We start from the raw sequence: 22,238 nt of genomic DNA, 5'->3' as shown, positions 1-22,238 counted from the left end.
AAGGTGTTGATGGTGATGATCATCATGAAAACATTTACTGTTCTAAAGCTGCAAATGCATGAAGTTCAATTGGCCTAGAAATATTTGGGGAAAAAAGGTTTAAACCCAGTTGAAATGAGAGGGGGAATCAAATTGTTAATTGCTTCCTCCCTCATTGATCTAATACCATTGGACAGGTCAAAGCACTACAGTATGAATTGATATACAATCTGTAAATTAAACATTTCAGGAATAATCCCAAATAGGGAGGGATTTTTGGCACAAGGCAATTAGGATTTATTTTCTAAATTACGTTTCCATTTATTCTAACTGTGACATCTTTGCTGCCACCATGTGGCAGAGACAGTTATGCCGTCAGGAGATTTCTGGAAAATAGAAATTAATAAGTAGTCATCTATTCAACCATTTAATAACATCATACATAAAAAGGTATACAAATACAAACATACATCAAAGTATTAAGGAAAAACATTCCTTCAATAATAAACTATACAAGTTCAAACCAGAGATAGTCACCTTGTTAAATATTAGCCTAATTCTTTACAAAAACAAGCATGTACAAAAAGTGGCTTTGAACGAAAAGACAGACAATTTATATATTCAGCTTGAACAATGACATGTGTGTATCATACAAATTATTCAGATCTTATTAACATTCTCATTAGTAACTGTATTGCTCATACAAAAACAGTGCTGAAATGTGTCCACAGACCCCATCATTTTCTGAGTCACAAAAGATTATTGAAATCAAACTTGTTGATTTGAATTCAGTCCTGGAGATTTACCTTGTTAAAACTGAGTACATGCTCAGCGTTCAAATTCTTAAATCCTGCCTTAAACTTTCCCTTAAACTAAGTCTCGAGCTGTTTGAAAACATTATTGAATTACCTTGATGACAAGGTCCTTCTAATGTTTGTATTTTCTTTGCTTTAAAGGATGTCAATCATGTTATCATAAAGCCAAAGTCAAATTTCCAGATTGTGTGGTCAATAACGTTTCTCATTATAATATAAGACCCTATACCTCAGCATCAGAATAGGACTTCTCCTTGCTACGGCTTGTGAGTCCAGAGTTTGTGTAGGTGTGGTTGGACCTTGACACTTCCTCAGTGAAGGCACTCTCCAGAACCGTCAGAATGGACTTGCGCAGCTTATCCTTGAAGTCCTGGCCCATGAACACGTACAGCAGGGGGTTCAGACAGCTGTTGAGGAAGGCCAGGCTGGTGGCTATGGGGACCCCGATGGTGGTGACGTGGTCTAACGTGTAGCTGAACTCAGCGGCCGCGTTGTCCACCATCTCGATCAGGGCCATGATGTGGTAGGGGGCCCAGCACAGGAAGAAAGCTGTGATGACGGCGGCGATGATCTTGAATGGCCGCCCGGAGTGGCTGGCCAGGTTGCGGTTCCTCTTGAGCCGGTGGATGATGATGGCGTAGCAAGTGACGATGATGGCGAAGGGCACCACGAAGCCCAGCAGGAAGCGGGTGACGATCATGGCCTGATGGCGGAACACTCGCAGCTCTGCCACCTCCTTTGTGTCATAGTCATCGGAGAAAGCAAAGTTGTTGAAGCAGTTGATGATTTCTTCGTTCTTGTAGGACGCCCCGATGTCCCGGAAGACAAAGTAGGGGGAGCTGAGGACCAGGGCCCACAGCCAGACACCCAGACTGATACAGGACGCCTTGCGTATGTTCCGATGGTTCTGGGCCCAGACAGGGCGCACCACGGACACACACCTGTCCACGCTGATGACCACCAGGATGTAGACGCTGGCGAACATGTTGAGGAAGCTGATCGTGGACTTGAGCTTGCACATGAACTTGCCGAAGGGCCAGTGAAAGTCCATGGCCGTGTAGGTCACGCTCAGAGGCAGGAACGCTGTGAAAAGGAAGTCGGCCACAGCCAGGTTGAGGAACCACACCGTGTTGACCGTCTTCTTCATCTTAAATCCCGTCACCCAGATGACAAGTCCATTTCCCAGAACCCCCAGCACGAAGGCCAGGCAGTAGACGATGAGGGACATGATGTTGAGGGACTGCCGGAGCTCTGCGTGCTCGTCAGTGTAGTCCTCATAGTCGTCTGTCGAGTTGCCTGGCGATGAGTCATTGTGAGACAGCTCTGTCCAGATCTCAGGATACAAAGGAGTTGTGGTTAAGGCCATCATTGTGTTTGAGAACCTGAGAGGGTAAAGAAAAAAATGTTTTATTTTCAGAGAAGATGACAGTTTGATAATATGCAGTAAATGAATTATGCGCAAAGTTGCCTAATCTGCATAAACCATTTAATATTTAGTATGTTGTTAGGATAAATTACCTTCACCACTCTTCAGGCATGCTGCCTTACAATTGATTCCCCCCACTACTTGCTGTTCTTATTTACATCCCCTAGAGTTCACTGACACTTCAAATGTGCTGCGAATGCATGAATTTAACAAAAAATGTGTTGTGCAATAATGTGAAATTCTTAATTAAGGTATATCTCCTTAACTTGCCCTCACACGCCACAAAGATAGAACATTTTGGAATCCAAGATCATTATAAAACTGGAGAATGTGCACTCTATAATTCGTTTTTTGGTGGGAGTAATTAAGGAAAATGATTTGTTCAGAGTTTCACAGTACAGTAGCCTATCTTCTATACTATGGAATAGAACTGTGGAATGAGGAATGAAGGTTTTTCATATAGAATGAAAAAGAATGTAATTCAGTTGATATTTCTCATCTAGTTGGATTATGAGTAACATGCCTATAAAATGCACTGCTTAAGTTACCTATTTATCCTGTACGAGTCATTGATTTAGTATTGCTTATTCAAATTTGTTAGGAATGATGGATTCATTCAGTTATTTTTTTTAAATTATAGTTCATACCGTTATTATAGCATTTCTTTCCAATGATTTGTTATTAATAAGTTAATGTTACCCTCAACTGGTATATCATGACCATAAGACATAAGCTACACATACAAATGATATGAATCTAACTGTTGCTCTGATAGGCTATTTATTTGCAAAGTTTTTAAAACGGATGGTACAGAATTTAATTATTTTTTATTCGTTCATCAACTGTTGACGTAGAAGCCTACAAATACCAATTTAATATGATTACTCCAATGAATGGTGAAAAATGTTAGACATACCTTGAATAACGTGTATATTCCAATCAGAACAGGCGAACGGAGTTGTCTCTTCAGCTTGAAGGACGTTGTCTGGCACGAAACCGCTACACTGCTGTAGTCAGGAGCGCAGACTGTGTAGTATCTTGAAGTGTGACGTCAGTTCTTCATATGTTCAGCTGGAAGACACAGTTGTAAGAGGCACTTCACATGGGATGCTTTTCGAATGAAAATATCTACATTCTGTGCAAGAAACACAATTCAACACGTAACAAATATACATTTTTACACAATGTTTGTTGGCTAAGTGTTTGTGTGTAGAGCAACGCATTACTTACCCACAATGACAACATTAATTGAAATGTTATGACACAGGCATCAAGCTATATAGCCTAACTACACAGTTCTCAAAATTAGAATAATTATGAATCAATGGAATTGCTACTGAGCAGCAACAGTGGTGTCCACGCTTAAAAACCGTGCGTACCATTTTCTCATTATGGAGAAGGCTAGTGGCGCTATACGACAGTCATCACCTCCACAACTTGTATGACATTCATGATGACTCGTCAAGGTTGATAGATGCCGCGTCCACATTCTATTCGGGAACCAGGAAACTCGGAAAAGTCTGATTCGTTGAACACTGCTCGTGTATAACTACAACTATATAGCAAGTCGTACGTTTCAAAGTGTCCTAGTTCCGACTAGCACATGAACGCAGCACAAAAGCAAAGAACATCTGCTTTTCCCTGTGGTGGAGGATAGGTAGCAAAATGTGGTTTGGAATCTGTAACCAGAGAAAGTTCTGCCATTTCCTTTGAGGGTCTTCATATAGCTAAGTGACTATGCTGCAATATTTTCTCATTAACTACAATCTACCCACTTATTATGGTTGAAAGCCAAATGGGTGTTCCTATGGGTACATTGAAACTTGAATAGCCTATTGGGAGTATCCATAGATTTGTTGGTGATTTTAAGCATAGTTTGTAGAGATGTTTTAGGTTGCAATTAGTCCTATCAACAATATATACTGAGTATACCAAACATTAGGAACACCTTCCTAATATTGAGTTGCATCAATTCTTCGGGGCATGGACTCTACAAGGTGTAAAAGCGTTCCACAGGGATGCTGGCCCATGTTGACTCCGATGCTTCCCACAGTTGTCAAGGTGGCTGGATGTCCTTTGGGTGGTGGACCATTCTTGATACACAGGAAACTGTTGAACGTGAAAAACCCAGTAGCGTTGCAGTTCTTGACACAAACCAGTGCGCCTGGCACCTACTACCATACCCCATTCAAAAGTACTTACATATTTTGTCTTGCCCATTCATGTACTTACATATTTTGTCTTGCCCATTCATCCTCTGAATGGCACATATACACAATCCGTGTCTCAATTGTTTCAAGGCTTAAAATATATATTTTTTTACCTGTCTCCTTCCCTTCATCTACACTGATTGAAGTGGATTTAACAAGTGGCATCAATAAGGGATCATAGCTTTCACCTGAATTCACCTGGTCGGTCTACGTCATGGAAAGAGCAGGTGTTCTTAATGTTTTGTACACTCAGTGTAGCTCTATGTGAGTGAATTAGCCCATGTCTGTTGCTGACTGGCCAGGTGTCCAGGAATAATGTCATGCATCTTGATGCATAAGCCTGTTACCATTTATGTGGTTTTGTATGGCAATGACAACAGTATTTAGAATAGATGGCTAAAGCCCTACAGACCTTGAGCCAGACTACCTAGAAAAGGCCACCAACTCCTAAACCCATCGCTGAAAAGGGTGGCTGTGGCCTGCATGACTGTAATGTGTTTCACTCTTTGTGGGGTGAGCTCATGTTTGCTTGAGGTTCAGTGTAATAACTCTGTTGACTGTTTGAATCAACATCTGGACATATACATGTGTTTATGTCCCTCTCTGCACTGCCGAGCATGTGACAAGCAACTCACAGCATCTGTCAGTAATTTGGTGTGCCCACCACAGCTCTCTCAAATGGCAGGTTACTCCTTCCATTGCTGTGTCCACTGAGTCCTGAGCTGGACATTATGGGCATTTTAGAAATAAACCATAAGCTCTGGTGACAGACAGCCTGTTGTCTGGATCCATCACAACATAGCCATACTTTATGTAGTCTTTGTTTTTAATGTGTATATTTGCTAAATATATAGTGCTACATTCAGGCACAATTACCAAGAAACTCTAGTATCAAGTTGACCCCATTCTCAGCATTTACTCAGTAACTGTCAAGGGCCTGTTTTACTGTCAAGGGCCTGTTTTACATCCTTCTATAGAATCTATTGTGTCACGTACAATAACACGGATGTGTGATATAAAATATGCGACTAAGAGTTTATGCAAACAAAGGTCACTTTCTTATAACGAACTTCCCTCTTTTATCGTTACTTGGATTTTGAACACCCAGACTTACGTACGTCATACACAGCTTATTTTATCTCAGTTGCTTGGTGAGATGAGTGAATTACACAAGTGCACTAAGTTACATTTCAATATCAAGTTACAATAGAAAATGTATTTTATGACCTTGTCTGCCCTGTGTGATAAAATCCTAATATCTAGGCCAGCTGCGAATGCGTAATTTTGTCATTCACCTTTTCCTGATTAGTGTGGACTTTGGTGTTTTATAACGTTTGCAGAATATTGCTTCCGCTGAAGTTGACACTTTCTTTAGCAGTTTCGCATATTGGATGTCTGCTCTTAAACACATTGTAAAAGAATGTCCAAAAGTGATCTAACAGCAGCCATTCATTGACAGGAACCTTCATGAACTACTACTTCTATGGTCAAATTTGATGTTTTCATTGACCATCACAGCATATTACACTTACTTACATCCTGAAGAAAGATGGCGCCGTATTGGATGGCCGCTGTTTTGCAACCTCCGACCCAACTTAGCTTTGATTATTTTGTTGTTTATTTTTACTTTATTTTCAACAAATGTATCCTCTATTACTTCTTACAACCGACAATGACTTTTGAACGTCAGATCGGCAGTTACTTACCCCAATTCCGGCTTCAACTTCAACTTCAACTCACCTGCCCTGGGCACTCTGTAATTCCGACCCAATTTGAGCTACCCAAGAGGAAATGTCAGCATTACAAAGGCAAGGGGGCCAAGGGGGCCGTTTTCCGAAACATGGCTCTCGGACAAGATACCCTCCATGGCTATCCAACTCGATGGATTCTCCATTCACCGGGCGGACAGGATAGTGGAGTCGGGTAAATTGAGGGGGGAGGGGTTTGCCTCTACATCAACTGGTGTGCTAACTCCAGCGCGGTGGAAGTGTCGACCCACTGTTCACCCGTCTTGGAATACCTTCGAGGGAGTTTTCAGCTGTTATCGTGACTGTTGTGTACATTCCACCTCAGGACAAGAAAAATAGCAAACTGGCCCTTAAACTGCACAAGGCTATAAACAAGCAAGAACCTACAACCAGAGGCTGCTTTTCTGGTTACCGGCGATTTTAATTCCACGTCACTAAAACACGTGATGCCCAACTTCTGTCAACACGTCTCCAACGCCACTAGGGGCGATAATGACCACTGCTATTCTACTCACAAGCAAGCATACAAAGCCCTCCCTCTTCCACCACAAGCCAAATCAGACCATGAGTACGTACTCCTGCTTCCTGTTTACAAGCAGAAACTCAACAGGAAGTACCCGTGACTTTTTCCGTTGAGAAATGGTCACCAGAATCAAAGATTATGCTACAGGACTGCTTTGTTATCACTGGTTGTAATATGTTTGGAGACTCCGACAATAATATTGACGAGCTAACCACCTCAAAAGCACTGGATTAACACAAGGTTGGCAATAAACTAAACACAGCGCTATCGTAGACAACCCTGAGTCTACGGCGGCCGAGGACAGGAATAAGTACAAGAATTCCGGCGATGACCTCCGCAGAGTCATAAAACCACAACAAAGGAATAAGGTGGAATCATATTGCACAGTCTCTGACACCCACATGTGGCAGGGGCTACAGTCCATTATGGATTACAAAGGAAGAACCAACCGTGATCTGCCCAACGATTCCTCTCTACCAGACACTCAATGCATTTGACAACATCGTGCAGGGTGTGAGGGCCGTCACCAACCCAGAGGATTGGGTGATCGCTCTGGGAGGCCGACGCAAGAAAGGTCTTTAATCAGGTCAACACCCGCAAGGCCCAACGGTATTCCAGGGCGCATTCTCAGAGCATGCGCAGAACAGCTGGCAGGCATGTTCACAGTCATTTTCATCCTCTCCTTGTCTCAGTCTGTAATCCCCACATGTTTTAAGATGACTACCATCATTCCTGTCCCCAAGAACTCTAAGGCTTCATGCCACAAGGACTACCGCCCTGTAGCACTCACTTCTGTAATCATGAAGTGCTTTGAGAGGCTGGCACACATTAACTCCATCATCCCAGACACTCTAGACCCACTCCAATTTGCATACTGCCCCAACAGATCCATAGATGATGCAATCTCAATTGCTCTGCACACTGCCCTCACCCACCTAGATAAGAGGAATACCTATGTGAGAATGCTGTTCACTGACTACAGTACAGTGTTCAACACCATTGTCCCCTCCAAGCTTGTCACCAAGCTTGGGACACTGAGTTAGGACTCTGAGCACGCACATTTTGTTACGTTACAGCCTTATTCTAAAATGGATAAAATAAAATGTCCTCATCAATCTACATACAGTACACAGTGCATGTCAGAGAAAAAACCAAGCCATGAGTTTGAAGGAATTGTCCATAGAGCTCCGAGACAGGATTGTGATGAGGCACAGATCTGGGGAAGGGTACCAAAACATTTCTGCAGCATTGAAGGTCCCCAAGAACACAGTGGCCTCCATCATTCTTAAATGGAAGAAGTTTTGAACCACGAAGACTCTTCCTAGAGCTGGCCTCCCGGCCAAACTGAACAATCAGGGTAGAAGGGCCTTGGTCAGGGAGGTGACCAAGAACCCAATGGTCACTCTGACAGAGTGGTCACTGACAGCCTGAATGCCAAGCGTCACATCTGGAGGAAACCTGGCACCATCCCTACGGTGAAACATGATGGTGGCAGCATCATGCTGTGGGGATGTTTTTCAGTGGCAGGGACTGAGAGACTGTCAGGATCGAGTGAAAAGATGAACAGAGCAAATTATAGAGAGATCTTTGATGAAGAGCACTCTGGACCTCAGACTGGGGCGAAGGTTCACCTTTCAAGAGAACAACGTCCCTAAGAACACATCCAAGACAACACAGGAGTGAATGAAATCTCTGAATGTCCTTGAGTGACCCAACCAGAGCCCGGACTTGAACCTGATCAAACATCTCTGGAGAGACCGGAAAATAGCTGTGCAGCAACGCTCCCCATCCAACCTGACAGAGCTTGAGAGGATCTGCAGTGAAGAATGGGAGAAACTCCCCAAATACAGGTGTACCAAGCTTGTAGCGTCATACCCAAGAAGACTCAAGGTTGTAATCACAGCCAAAGGTGCTTCAAAGTAAAGAGTCTGAATACTTATGTAAATGTGACATTTCAGTTTATTAAAAGTTTTTTTTATAGATTTGCAAACATTTCTAGAAACCTCTTTTTGCTTTGTCATTATGGGGTATTGTGATGTGGATTGATGAGGGCAAAAAAATGATTTAATCAATTTTAAAATAAGGCTGTAATGTAACAAGTGTGGAAAAAGTCAAGGGATCTGAATACTTTCCGAATGCGCTGTACATTTATACTGACTCTACACACACGCACACTCACTCACATATAAGCTGCTGCTACTCTGTTTCTTATATCCTGTTGCCTAGTCACCTTACCTGTCACGAACATCGTTGTAAGGATTGTCGGACCAGAGTGCAGCGTGGTATGGGTTCAACATATTTATTTAGTGAACCGGCACAACAAAAAAACAATAAAGCACAAACGAAACGTGCCGCTACTGACGTGCACAAAGGCAACTAACCAAAAACAAGATCCCACAAAAACCAGTGGGGAAATGGCTTCCTAAATATGATCCCCAATCAGAGACAACGATAAACAGCTGCCTCTGATTGGGAACCATACCAGGCCAACATAGAAAATATTAACCTAGATAGGAACACCCCCCCTAGTCACACCCCGACCTAACCAAAAGAGGGAATAACAAGGCTCTCTATGGTCAGGGCGTGACATTACCCATATACATACCTCCATCATTCCAGTGTCCCTGCACAACAGCATGGTATTGGAACTGAACCTGTATATAGTATGCTTATTTTCTTACTTATTGTGTTCTTCATATTTCTTCTTATTTCTTGTGTTTTTTCTAGTATTAAATTGTTATTGATTATTGCATTGTTGGATTTTGAGTTTGCAAGAAAGGCATTTCATTGTAAAAAAAAAAAACTTGAAACTTGATTAATGTTAATGTTTAAGCCTTTACATCTGACTCGCCATTTTTAGGTTTGAACATTACAGTGCAGAACAGCACCATTTTTATTTAATTTAATTTATATTTAACCTTTATTTAACCAGGTAGGCTAGTTGAGAACAAGTTCTCATTTGCAACTGCGACCTGGCCAAGATAAAGCAAAGCAGTTCGACACATACAACAACACAGAGTTACACATGGAATAAACAAACATACAATCAATAATACAGTAGAAAGAATCTATAAACAGCATGGGCAAATGAGGTAGGATAAGAGAGGTAAGGCAATAAATAGGTCATGGTGGTGAAGTAATTACAATATAGCAATTAAACACTGGAATGATAGAATGTGCAGAAGATGAATGTGCAAGAAGAGATACTGGGGTGCAAAGGAGCAAGATAAATAAATACAGTACAGGGATGAGGTAGATTGGATGGGCTATTTACAGATGAGCTATGTACAGGTGCAGTGATCTGTGAGCTGCTCTGACAGCTGGTGCTTAAAGCTAGTGAGGCAGGTAAGAGTCTCCAGCTTTAGTGATTTTTGCAGTTCGTTCCAGTCATTGGCAGCAGAGAACTGGAAGGAGAGGCGGCCAAAGGAAGAATTGTCTTTTGGGGTGACCAGTGAGAAATACCTGCTGGAGTGCGTGCTACGGGTGGGTGCTGCTATGGTGACCAGTGAGCTGAGATACGGCAGGGCTTTACCTAGCAGAGACTTGTAGATGACCTGGAGCCAGTGGGTTTGGCGACGAGTATGAAGCGAGGGCCAGCCAACGAGATCATACAGGTCGCAGTGGTGGGTAGTATATGGGGCTTTGGTGACAAAACAGATGGCACTGTAATAGACTGCATCAAATTTGTTGAGTAGAGTGTTGGAGGCTATTTTGTAAATGACATCGCCGAAGTCGAGGATCGGTAGGATGGTCAGTTTTACGAGGGTATTTGTTTCCTAGTTTCAGTGCAGTGGGCAGATGGGAGGAGGTGCTCTTATTCTCCTTGGACTTTACAGTGTCCCAGAATGAAACACACACAAGCTTACAGTAAATCAAAGATCACTTCCTCATTGAGAATTAAGGCTAACCTTGACATGAACCCTAACTATTTGCATGCACATTATTTCTGAGGAAAGACACAATTCTTTGACATAAAGTATGCTGACATACTGTAGATAAGATGAGATAAAATAAGAAATACTTTATTAATCCCTGAGGGAAAACTGAGACATGTCCACTGCGTTCATCCAATCTGTATGGATATCTTGTGTAAATGGATCTATTTGTGCTGGACAAGAGGGTTAAATTCAGCTGGTCATTCTCTAAATATTTTGAGCTCTCTTTTTCACAACCGCTTAGAATGATGAGACCAGAAACCAAACGTTTTTTGTCTTAAAACAACAGAAATGGGGTGAATCACACTTAAGATTTATCAGTGCACACATCCATAGACCCACCCACACATAACCCAGACCAGGCCAGGGAGGGGAGATCAGCCCTGAAGTACTGTGTGTAGCTTACATGTGTCCTCCTCCGCTCAACAAACCACCTGAACTAAACCGTAGGGGAGAGGAACATGGGAATATAATAATCAGTCCAAGCTGTAGACATGGAGGTGGGTGAGTACTGACTGCTGAGATTACAGATTCCGCCTCCGTCTCTTCTTCCCAAGGAACTGAGCCCAGCCCTGCCACAAACACACACAGTCCAAACGGGAGGAAGTACAGAACTTTGGATCAACATCCAATTCGGCTCGTTTCCTCCCACTTGTTCCCCCTCACCGTTCATTATACACCCACACCACACAGACAAGCATACATCTGTGGGGGAGGGCGGTTGTGAATTTTGGCCGATGCTTTGTGGACCTTTCTCCATCTCCACTGAAAGTTGTCCAAAGTGTTTAAACAAGTGCTGGCAGACAGTATGATGTTGTACTTGGATCATGGCCTAGAGTTTGGGAACCAGAAAGAGTTTATGCAGATCCTTTAAGGGGGCTGAACTTGATTTCAATTTCAATTCTCCTCATTAGGAAATGCAACTGAGAATGAGACTTGGGTCTTGGAGGTGTGCTTTGATGTGGGTGTCTCTTGTGTGTGTGTTCGAACATGGGAAGAGTTTGGACTTTCACTCTGCCTAAACAGTACACAGTTACAGTCTAACCAGGTTCTTGGACATTTTTCCATTGCACACATACACAATCTGACTTGGCACAACACTGCTGGGTGCTTGTCGTCATTAATTACATAAAGCATTTGCACCTCAGAAACTTGTCTGCACATTGCTTGAACGCAATCAAACCCAAAAGCTTGGAGCAATCAAACTTTTTTCCCAGGGTGAGCGGCTAGAATTTACCCAACCCAAAACTGGATCCCCAGCCAGTGAACATACCACGCAGGAGCTCTGCACACTACCAAAGCGCAGATGTGAGGGGGAAGAGAATGAAGGCCCCTGGTGTGTGTGTGTGTGTGTGTGTGTGTGTGTGTGTGTGTGTGTGTGTGTGTGTGTGTGTGTGTGTGTGTGTGTGTGTGTGTGTGTGTGTGTGTGTGTGTGTGTGTGTGTGTGTGTGTGTGTGTGTGTGTGTGTGTGTGTGCGCGCATGTGCTGGTGTGGCTGTGTGTGCGTGCGAGCATGCGTGTGTGTCAACCTCTGCTTTGAGTCAGAGCAACACCCTCATTTGTGTGTGTGGGAGAACTCATGTTTCTTTTATCATTGGCTTTTTTCACTCATGCATAAATATTCAGCGTCTGCACATTTTGCCACAGGAGAGATATCTGACACTGGGACATAAGCAATTCTTTCCGCCCTGCTGGGGACAGTTCAAAGCAATAAGGGAAATGATTCTCTGTTGATTTATCCTCAAGGAATGCACTGTTAAATCTGTGCCTATGTAATCTTGAGGTGGTCCATATGTTACACTTCTGGTGGATTTCTTTGTACTGATGTCCAGACCGGATGAAATACTGTATTTAAGTAATATATTTTGCCTTTAAATTAACATCTTATCTCTCTGGTTATTATTGTTTAAAGTGTTATTCTAATTGATTGTTCTCCGGTCATTCTGTGCAGCTCTATAGCAAGCGGTTCAAAACGACAGTGTCTGGAGTGGATATTAATAGCTATCCCTAAGCTGTAGTTTGAGGGAAGCTTTCGCAGACCATGTTTCGCCATACTTCTTGATTCACCAACCAAACTTGTAATTAGGCCGGGCTGCACAAATACCAATTTGGGTGTGTAAAACAACCAGTGGGAGTTTGAGGGGAATTCAGATTTTTTGGGGAGAGGTTGGGGGAGTGTGGGGGAGGGAGGTTTGGACTGGTGTTGAGGGGTTTATTCTTCACAACAGCTCTATTGAGAGGGTGTGGCATCAACAAGAGAGAGCCAGGCTAAATTCACTGTGTTATTGCCTAGCCCAAAGGTAGTGAAAAACTAATGACATAGCTCACAGCCAGGTTGTGATTCACCCTGTGTGTTCGTAGCTGTCGAGGGGGAAAAATGTGGGCTCATTGCTTTTCTACATCTCCCAAATCTGTTTGTTGAGGGAGTGAAAGCCTTACGGTGTCGCAGAGAGCTGCTGGAGCTCCCATAACATTCCAGTTGTCTTGTCTTGAAGACAGAGAGCCAACACACAGTGGGATTCTTCTGTCCTATAACCGCCAACGTTTGTTGATCTAGTTGCGGTGCTGACTGAAAATCAGGCTGTAGTGTCACGGGTGTGGAGAGGTCAGGAATTTTGTTTTTCGAGTCAAAATGACTGCCGACCTTCCCCTCACTGCACAAACCCGTAACGTTTACCCCCCAAGTTTCACCACACAAATGAAAAAAGAGCTGAACGTCACTACCCCAAACTACTTCCTTATATAGAGTATGTCCCTACTTCCAACCACAACACCAGCCCCCCTGGGCAGACCTAAGGGACACAGAATGATCAAACATGGCAGAGATTGACATCATACAAGATGACGGGGACATCTGACAGTCTGTGTTCCAGCGCATCTGGGAGAAAGGGGGGAGGGATGGATGGGTAGGGAGGGTTGGGAGGGGGAGGTTGAAACATGAGGAGCGAGCCCCAGATGGTGAAGATGAAGAGAAGAATAAGGGTTGTTGTCCCTCGTTGGACTAAAAGGGCTGTGGAAAGCAAGGAGGAAGTGAATATGTGTGTTTTGGGGAAAATGTGAGCAGCGGCGCTGGCCCACTGTCAAGGTCAATAGCCTCCTCGGGCAGCATAAGAGAGGACTGTGACATATTTCTTGCTGCTTTTCCCCTGCCTGTTGACCACATCCAGTGAGCTCTGTTTTGCGGAGCCTCAAGAAAGCGGGCATCTGGGTGACACATGGTACAGTGTGTACACCACTGTGTGCACTCCCATGTCGGGTGACTAAATAAGACTTTTTACACAGATTTTCACCTTTGATATCAGAAGAAGAGGATGTTGCTGGTTGATGCTGGTGAAAGGTGATCCAACCAAGCCAACTGTTGCCAGAAACATGTTGTAATCTAAAGGCTGAGCTATTTGATTGGCCCGAACAATATGCAGCTGTAGTTTTTCAGCTGTAGTTTAATTTTTTTAATTTTTTATTCTGTAGTGACTCTTGAAAATAATCCAGTTGAGAAACCATCCATCAATGTCAACATAGTCAGAGAGAGGTCACAAAATACATTTCAATATACACAAAGAATGAATGAGGCATTATTCTCCCAGACTTAAGATATGCGACAAACAGCAAATGAAGAGAACAACTTGCCTGTGCTGGATGGGAGTGTGTTATTTTTAAACCATAAGTGCATATAATCACAGGGTTTGGCTAAATGCACCCTGTTAAGTGCTGATAAACACCTTGGCACACACTGCAGTATACGTTTTGTCTACCTCTTACTTTCCTGAAGTAATTGACTCAGGAAAGATATTTTAGATATGTTAATAATATTATTTCAGAGGCATGTAAAGTGAGCTGGACTGTATTCATGCAGGCTATTTTCTGTATCATCTCCAGCAAGCTTAAAAAATATATTACTAAGTTTAGTTTGTTTGTATTTTCTTCTATAATCTGTGATCATAAACCATCAACAAATAATGTGATTACATGTCAATAACATGTAATTGAATGTTAATATGTGTTTGATCTCTGAAACATTCAGGACACCACCTTGTGAAATGACTTTGTGTCATGAAATGGACAAACTGTCCCTCAAAAAGAAGAACTTGTGTTTGTTCCTGTACCTCAACATGTAACGTATCTAAAATGAATGACGACTGCAGGAAGTCTAATCACTAATCTCTCCCCTGAGGATTGAGCAACACTGTCCTGCACAGCATACACTCAAGGGATGGGAAGGTACAATACAATTGCCATCATCAATAACATTATCATTCCACATACCACAGAGTTAACCCAAATGCTGTTTCATGATGAGTGTTTCATTTCATCCTGATTTGCAACGCTCTGCTGCTGAACATGGTTGTTGTTGTCATGGAGATAGTATTGTAATATTGTTGTTTATTAGTCATCTCCTGCTCCCCTCACAAGATAACATAATTTGACTGCTGTAAAAAATCTATATATCGCTTGTCATATTCTGTGAATAATGATCTGGTTTTCCAGTATTCTGTAACTCGGTAACGATTAAGATACAGGGTAACACACTCTGCCCCTTAGTTGTAGGCCTATGGGGCATATTTTCACATTGCAGTTTGTTACTCATTTCCAACTATTCGGTGACACTTGGAATTATGTATTTTTGGGTGAAGAAGAGCATCATTTTCAGCATGACATGACCACATCTATAACTACAACCACATTTTGAGTTATCTGCAGGTCTACCACTCTTGCTCAACATTCTCATGTGTGGCTGTCACGTTCTGACCTTGGTTCTTGTGTGTTTTGCTTGTTTTAGTGTTGGTCAGGACGTGAGCTGGGTGGGCATTCTATGTTGTGTGTCTAGTTTGTCTGTTTCTATGTTTGGCCTAATATGGTTCTCAATCAGAGGCAGATGTTTTGCGTTGTCTCTGATTGGGAATCATATATAGGTGGCTTGTTTTGTGTTGGGGTTTGTGGGTGGTTGTTTCCTGTCTTTGTGTTTCTCTGCACCAGCTAGGACTGTATCGGTTTGCCACATTTATTATTTTGTTATTTGTAAGTGTTCACAGTTTAGTAATTAAACATGTTGAGCACTGGCTACGCTGCGTGTTGGTCCGATCCTTGCTACACCTTCTCTTCACGTGAAGAGGAGGAAGGCTGCCGTTACAGAACCACCCACCAAAACCGGACCAAGCAGCGTAGTAACGGGCAGCAGCGACAGCAGCAGAAACAGCGATGTCAGGAGGAATGGACTTGGGAGGATGTATTGGACGGAAAAGGTTGCTACACATGGGAGGAGATCCTGGCTGGTAAGGATCGCCTTCCATGGGAACAGGTGGAGGCAGCTAGGAGAGCGGAAGCAGCCGCGAAGGGGAACCGGTGTTATGAGGGAACACGGCTGGCCAGGAAGCCCGAGAAGAAACCCCAAAAATGTCTTGGGGGGGGGGGGGGGATAAAGGGGAGTGTGGCGAAGTCAGGTAGGAGACCTGCGCCAACTTCCCGGGCTTGCCGTGGAGAGCGAGAGTACGGGCAGACACCGTGTTATGCGGAAAGGCGCACGTTGTCTCCTGTACGTGTGTATAGCCCGGTGCGGTACATCCCAGCTCCACGTATCGGCCGGGCTAGAGTGGGCATCGAGCCAGGTGCCATGAAGCCGGCTCAACATATCTGGTCTCCAGTACGTCTCCTCGGGCCGGTGTACATGGCACCAGCCTTACGCATGGTGTCCCCGGTTCGCCAGCACAGCCCAGTGTGGGCTATTCCACCTCACCGCACTGGCCTGGCTACGGGGAGCATTAAACCAGGTAAGGTTGGGCAGGCTCGGTGCTCAAGAGCTCCTGTACGCCTTCACGGTCCGGTATATGCGGCGCCACCTCCTCGCCCCAGCCCAGTAACACCAGTGCCTACACCACGCACCAGGCTTCCTGTGCGTCTCCAGAACTCTGTTCCTCCTCCACGCACTCTCCCTGTGGTGCGTGTCTCCAGCCCAGTACCACCAGTTCCGGCACCGCGCACCAAGCTTACTGTGCGTATCCAAAGCCCTGTACGCACTGTTCCTTCTCGCCCTGAGGTGCGTGCCCTCAGCGCGGTACCACGCACCAGGTGTATAGTGCGCCTCGAGAGGCCAGTGTGCCCTGTTCCTGCTCCCCGCACTAGCCTTGAGGTGCGTGTCTACAAACCGGTACCACCAGTTCCGGCAACACGCACCAGGCCTACTGTGCGCCTCGGCAGTTCTGAGCTGCCTGCCTGCCCAGCGCCATCTGAGCTGCCTGCCTGCCCAGCGCCGTCTGAGCTGCCTGCCTGCCCAGCGCCGTCTGAGCTGCCTGCCTGCCCAGCGCCGTCTGAGCTGCCTGCCTGCCCAGCGCCGTCTGAGCTGCCTGCCTGCCCAGCGCCATCTGAGCCGTCCGTCTGCCCAGCGCCATCTGAGCCGTCCGTCTGCCCAGCGCCATCTGAGCCGTCCGTCTGCCCAGCGCCATCTGAGCCATCCGTCTGCCCAACGCCATCTGAGCCACCCGTCTGCCCCGAGCCGTCTGAGCCGCCCGTCTGTCCCGAGCCGTCAGAGCCGCCCGCCTGTCCCGAGCCGTCAGAGCCGCCCGCCTGTCCCGAGCCGTCAGAGCCGCCCGTCTGTCCCGAGCCGTCAGAGCCGCCCGTCTGTCCCGAGCCGTCAGAGCCGCCCGTCTGTCCCGAGCCGTCAGAGCCGCCCGTCTGTCCCGAGCCGTCAGAGCCGCCCGTCTGTCCCGAGCCGTCAGAGCCGCCCGTCTGTCCCGAGCCGTCAGAGCCGCCCGTCAGTCAGGAGCTGCCAGAGCCGCCAGCCATTCAGGAGCTGCCAGAGCCGCCAACCAGTCAGGAGCTGCCAGTGCTGCCAGCCAGTCAGGAGCTGCCAGTGCCGCCAGCCAGTCAGTAGCTGCCAGAGCCGCCAGCCAGTCAGGAGCTGCCAGAGCCGCCAGCCAGTCAGGAGCTGCCAGAGCCGCCAGCCAGTCAGGAGCTGCCAGAGCTGCCCTCCAGTCATGAGCTGCCCTCCAGTCATGAGCTGCCCTCCAGTCCGGAGCTGCCATTCGTCCGGAGCTACCTCTCTGTCCTGAGCTACCTCTCTGTCCTGAGCTACCTCTCTGTCCTAAGCTACCTCTCGGTTCGGAGCTGTCTCCTCAGTCTGATGGGGCGCTTTGTGAGGGTTCCTAGGCCAAGGTCGGCGGCGAGGGTCGCCACTCAAAGGACGCTAAGGAGGGGGACATAGACAATGGTGGAGTGGTGTCCTCGTCCAGCGCCGGAGCCGCCACCGCGGACAGATGCCCACCCAGACCCTCCCCTAGAGTTTTAGGGGGTGCGTTCGGAGTCCGCACCTCAGGAGGGGGGTACTGTCACGTTCTGACCATAGTTCTTGTGTGTTTTGCTTGTTTTAATGTTGGTCAGGACGTGAGCTGGGTGGGCATTCTATGTTGTGTGTCTAGTTTGTCTGTTTCTATGTTTGGCCTAATATGGTTCTCAATCAGAGGCAGATGTTTTGTGTTGTCTCTGATTGGGAATCATATATAGGTGGCTTGTTTTGTGTTGGGGTTTGTGGGTGGTTGTTTCCTGTCTTTGTGTTTCTCTGCACCAGCTAGGACTGTATCGGTTTGCCACATTTATTATTTTGTTATTTGTAAGTGTTCACAGTTTAGTAATTAAACATGTTGAGCACTGGCTACGCTGCGTGTTGGTCCGATCCTTGCTACACCTTCTCTTCACGTGAAGAGGAGGAAGGCTGCCGTTACAGTGGCGTCATATAGAAATGACACACTGCTATCTTTGGTTTTGCAATGACAGAGGTTTAAGGAACCAACCTACACACACTGCCTGGTGTTTAGTGCAGGCAGTTTTCTATTTTATGACAGATTCATATTCAACATCAGTTGAGCTTGAATTCACAGGTTCTAACAGGACAAGGGGAAATATGTGTGAATACCCATTAGAAAACAGTTTTATTGAAAGCATAATTGAAAACGTACAGGACAAACATATCTTAGGAGGAAATTCCAATTGTCAAAAAACGCCTGACAAGTTAATTTGTTGTTCATTTGAGGACAACTTCCATTCTAGTTGTAGCCTATACGCTCTTAGAATGTTTTTGCTATCTAGAACGTAAAAGGGTTATTCGGCTGTCCCCATAAGAGAACCCTTTGAATAACCCTTTTTTGGTTCCAGATAGAACCTTTTCTACAGAGTGTTCTACATGGAACCCAAAAGGGTTCAACCTGGAACCAAAAAGGGTTCTACCTGTGGCGGAAGCTGAATAACCCTTTTGGAACCCTTTTTTCTAAGAGTGTACAATGTGTAATAAGTTACACTATAACTGGGAAGCATATACTTTTCATTATAATGTTGTAAATTGAAGCATATACAGAGGACTGATGCATTTCTGGTTAGAACCTAACAAATGAGTCTAACTATTACTCATACAACAGTAAGGTAGTTACAGCTCGATATGATATGCAGGCATGACTTGTCTATCTTATTATCAGTGACTCCCAGTGAGGGGGGTGGGGGGGGAGTTATTTTCCCCAAGAGTGTCATTGGTAAAAGTTGAGCTCCAAATTGAGATAAAGAAAGTCCTTGAAACAGGTGAGATAAGAGGAGTGAAACGAAAAAAAGAGAGAGGGGAGACACACTGATCCTGTCAGGAAAACATACTGAAACAAGAACATGAAACTTCTCATTCTTCTTGCACTGTTTGGAGGGGCAGGTAGGAGAGTAACTTGTTATTTTACCTAAACATTTGCTCAGAATAGATAACATAAGAAATTGCTGGTCGATGTTAACACCGGATTCTGATAAAAACCTAAGACGTCATTTAATCTCAATCAGGCTATTGTTTTTTTTCCCTTTGAATTTTATTTCCCTTGAGGGGGACGACAAGATCGCAGCAGGGTATGAGTGCAGGAAGAACTCTGTTCCCTATCAGGTGTCTCTGTACACAGAGTACAACTTCTGGGGAGGGATCCTCCTTTCTAGTGAATGGGTGCTATCTGCTGCCCACTGCTACAAATCGTAAGTGCAGACTGCAGAGTTACTATGTGCTAGAGTATTTCAAAAATAGTTTAAATGTATTTTTTTACACTGAATTTTATTTTATGAACATTCAGGTGGTGTAGGCCTTAAAATTCCCATTTAATCTAGAACTGTATGCTTTGCTCTTTGTAATATCATGTTTAACGGTTGAGTCCATTTGGATTTTAGACCGTAACTGTTGTAGAACTGTTTGCATGAAATGGGTAAACCAAGCATACAGCAAATCCAGCAAGTTCCCTAGTGCAGGACCCTCCTTCCCCTCCAACAACCACAGTATAATCTCCTTTCGGGCTATAACCCTGCAGGTTGTCATTGGAGGTCTGTTTGGGGGAGCACAACATAAAGGAGCCTGAGGACACGGAGCAGCACATCATGTCTGCTTGGTTCATCCGCCACCCAGACTACAACTCCGGTACCCAGGATAGTGACATCGTGCTGATCAAGCTAAGCCAGCCTGCCACCCTCAACAGCTATGTGAGCCCTGTGGCCCTCCCCACTAAGTGTGGCATTGCCGGAACCATGCGCCAGGTCTCTGGCTGGGGGAGCCTTCGCGCCAGCAACGAAGGCTGTGAGTGGAATGTGTGTTTCAAGTTCCAAGTTTTATTAGTCATATGTACGGGATACACATGGTATACACCATCCAATGAAATGCTTACTTCAGGTTCCTACTCGACAATGCAACAACAATAAGAAATAAGAAACGATAATAATACAAACATTTGTGCGTGGGTGTTTGTGTGGGTGTGTAAAACAGCCGCGTCTTTTACCCCAGGTGACCTACTTGCCCAGTGTGTACTGTACAGTACCTGATTAGATATCATGCTGCCTTGGTTATAAACGGTTAACAGCTGAGGAAAACAGCTATTTTAGAGTGATTGGTAATTTTACAGTCTTAAGAAATCTCAAGTTTTCCACTTATGATTTATTTAAATGGAAAGTCTTAATGCCTTGTTACATGTCTGTGTCTTTTCTTGCTCCCTCTTACTTTCTTTAATGTTCTGTTCCAGTGAGATACCCTGATACACTGCAGTGTGTGGAGGCCCCCATCCGGACTGACAACACCTGCCTGGAAGTCTATTTCTTCCAGATGACTGAGAACATGATCTGTGCTTACTTCATGGAGGGAGGCAAGGACTCCTGCCAGGTAACTGACATAATAGACCTGTACTATACTTCATATTTCACCTTCTTGTTTTCACAGTTTTTACCATTATGCAATCACACTGATCTCTGGGTATAACTTTTCTTGTCTCTCTTCATCTTTCTCTGTCACTGAATCTCTCTATCTTGTTTCTATCACTCTAGCTTGTTGCGCTCTCTCTTTCTTTATCTCTACCTTCACCTCCCCTATCTTACCCCACCTCTCTTTGTCACTTTGTTTGTTTGTTTGTTTGTTTGATTATTTGTTTGTTTGTTTGTTTCTCTCTCTCTCTCTCTCTCTCTCTCTCTCTCTCTCTCTCTCTCTCTCTCTCTCTCTCTCTCTCTCTCTCTCTCTCTCTCTCTCTCTCTCTCTCTCTCTCTCTCTCTCTCGACCCCCCTCTCAGGGTCACTCTGGTGGCCCTCTGGTGTGTGATGGGGAGCTGCAGGGTGTTGTGGGTCATGGCTGTGCTCTCAGGAAGAAGCCTGGCGTCTACACCAAAGTCTGAAACTACGTGTCATGGATCCAAAACACCATGACATCTGGCTAAGTAGCAAAGGCTGTCCCTGATATCATGGAATTAACAATTTGAACTGACGACATCAAAGCATGTCTGTTTATTGAATGGTTTATCGTGTGGTCTTTGTTAGGGTTGACTTCTTATGAGAGGATTTGAGCTATCGTGAAGGCGCTAGCTAGAAGGTTTAAGAGATAGAAATGGAACACTTGGTTCCCTCTGCTGGCTATACAGTGATCAATCTTAAGTGATAATCAAAAAACATGACCAAATCATGTCTAGCAAAGAGAGGCAAAGAATACATATTCCATTTAGACTATGGTCTTAGTCAGTCTTCCAGTGTGGGAATATTCTCACAATACGGTAGACTACCCAGATTTGTCAAGTCCACCCACCATCCAAAATACCCCAAGTACCACACCCTTCACCATGACATCATAGTGACCATGCCAAGGGTTCTGTTGGCCCTGTGGCCTGAGGCATTCTATTTGGGTCTGACCTGAGGCATGTGGATTCATTCACAACAGTGTCGGTGGCTATGGGTGTGGGCCTTCAACGATCTCGTCAACACATTTCTATGTCCCTAAAGATGTAGTCAGGGTAAATAAAGTAGAATGGACAGCTAGGCAGTGGTGTAAAGTACTTAAGTAAATATACTTTAAAGTATTACTTAAGTAATTTTTTTGGATATCTGTACTTTACATTAGTATTTATATTTTTCAACTATTCAACTTTTACTTTTGTTCCACCACATTCCTAAAGAAAATAAGTAACTTTTTACTCCATTACATTTTCCTTGACACCCAAAAGTACTTGTTACATTTTGAACGCTTAGCAGGACAGGAATATATTCCATTTCAAGCACTTATCAAGAGAACATCCCTGGTCATCCCTACTGCCTCTGGTCTGGCGGACTGGCTAAACACAAATGCTTTGTTTGTA

At 44.7% G+C, this 22,238-nt stretch overlaps 1 protein-coding gene and 1 pseudogene across 1 annotated transcript; one reads left to right on the top strand and one right to left on the bottom strand.

Moving 5' to 3' along the window:
• Positions 1 to 1,002: 1,002 nt before the first annotated feature.
• On the bottom strand, positions 1,003 to 2,169 carry LOC120031361 (chemokine-like receptor 1). The gene has a single exon (XM_038977078.1). The coding sequence runs from the start codon at positions 2,161 to 2,163 to the stop codon at positions 1,018 to 1,020; it is 1,146 nt and encodes a 381-aa protein (XP_038833006.1). The 5' UTR covers positions 2,164 to 2,169; the 3' UTR covers positions 1,003 to 1,017.
• Positions 2,170 to 11,130: 8,961 nt separating this feature from the next.
• Positions 11,131 to 21,329, top strand: LOC120030923 (annotated as a pseudogene).
• The last annotated feature ends 909 nt before the right edge of the window (positions 21,330 to 22,238 follow it).

This window comes from Salvelinus namaycush, chromosome 37 (assembly GCF_016432855.1).
Source record: "Salvelinus namaycush isolate Seneca chromosome 37, SaNama_1.0, whole genome shotgun sequence".
Taxonomy (NCBI): Eukaryota; Metazoa; Chordata; class Actinopteri; order Salmoniformes; family Salmonidae; genus Salvelinus; species Salvelinus namaycush.
This window is presented reverse-complemented; position numbering and strand designations above follow the sequence as displayed.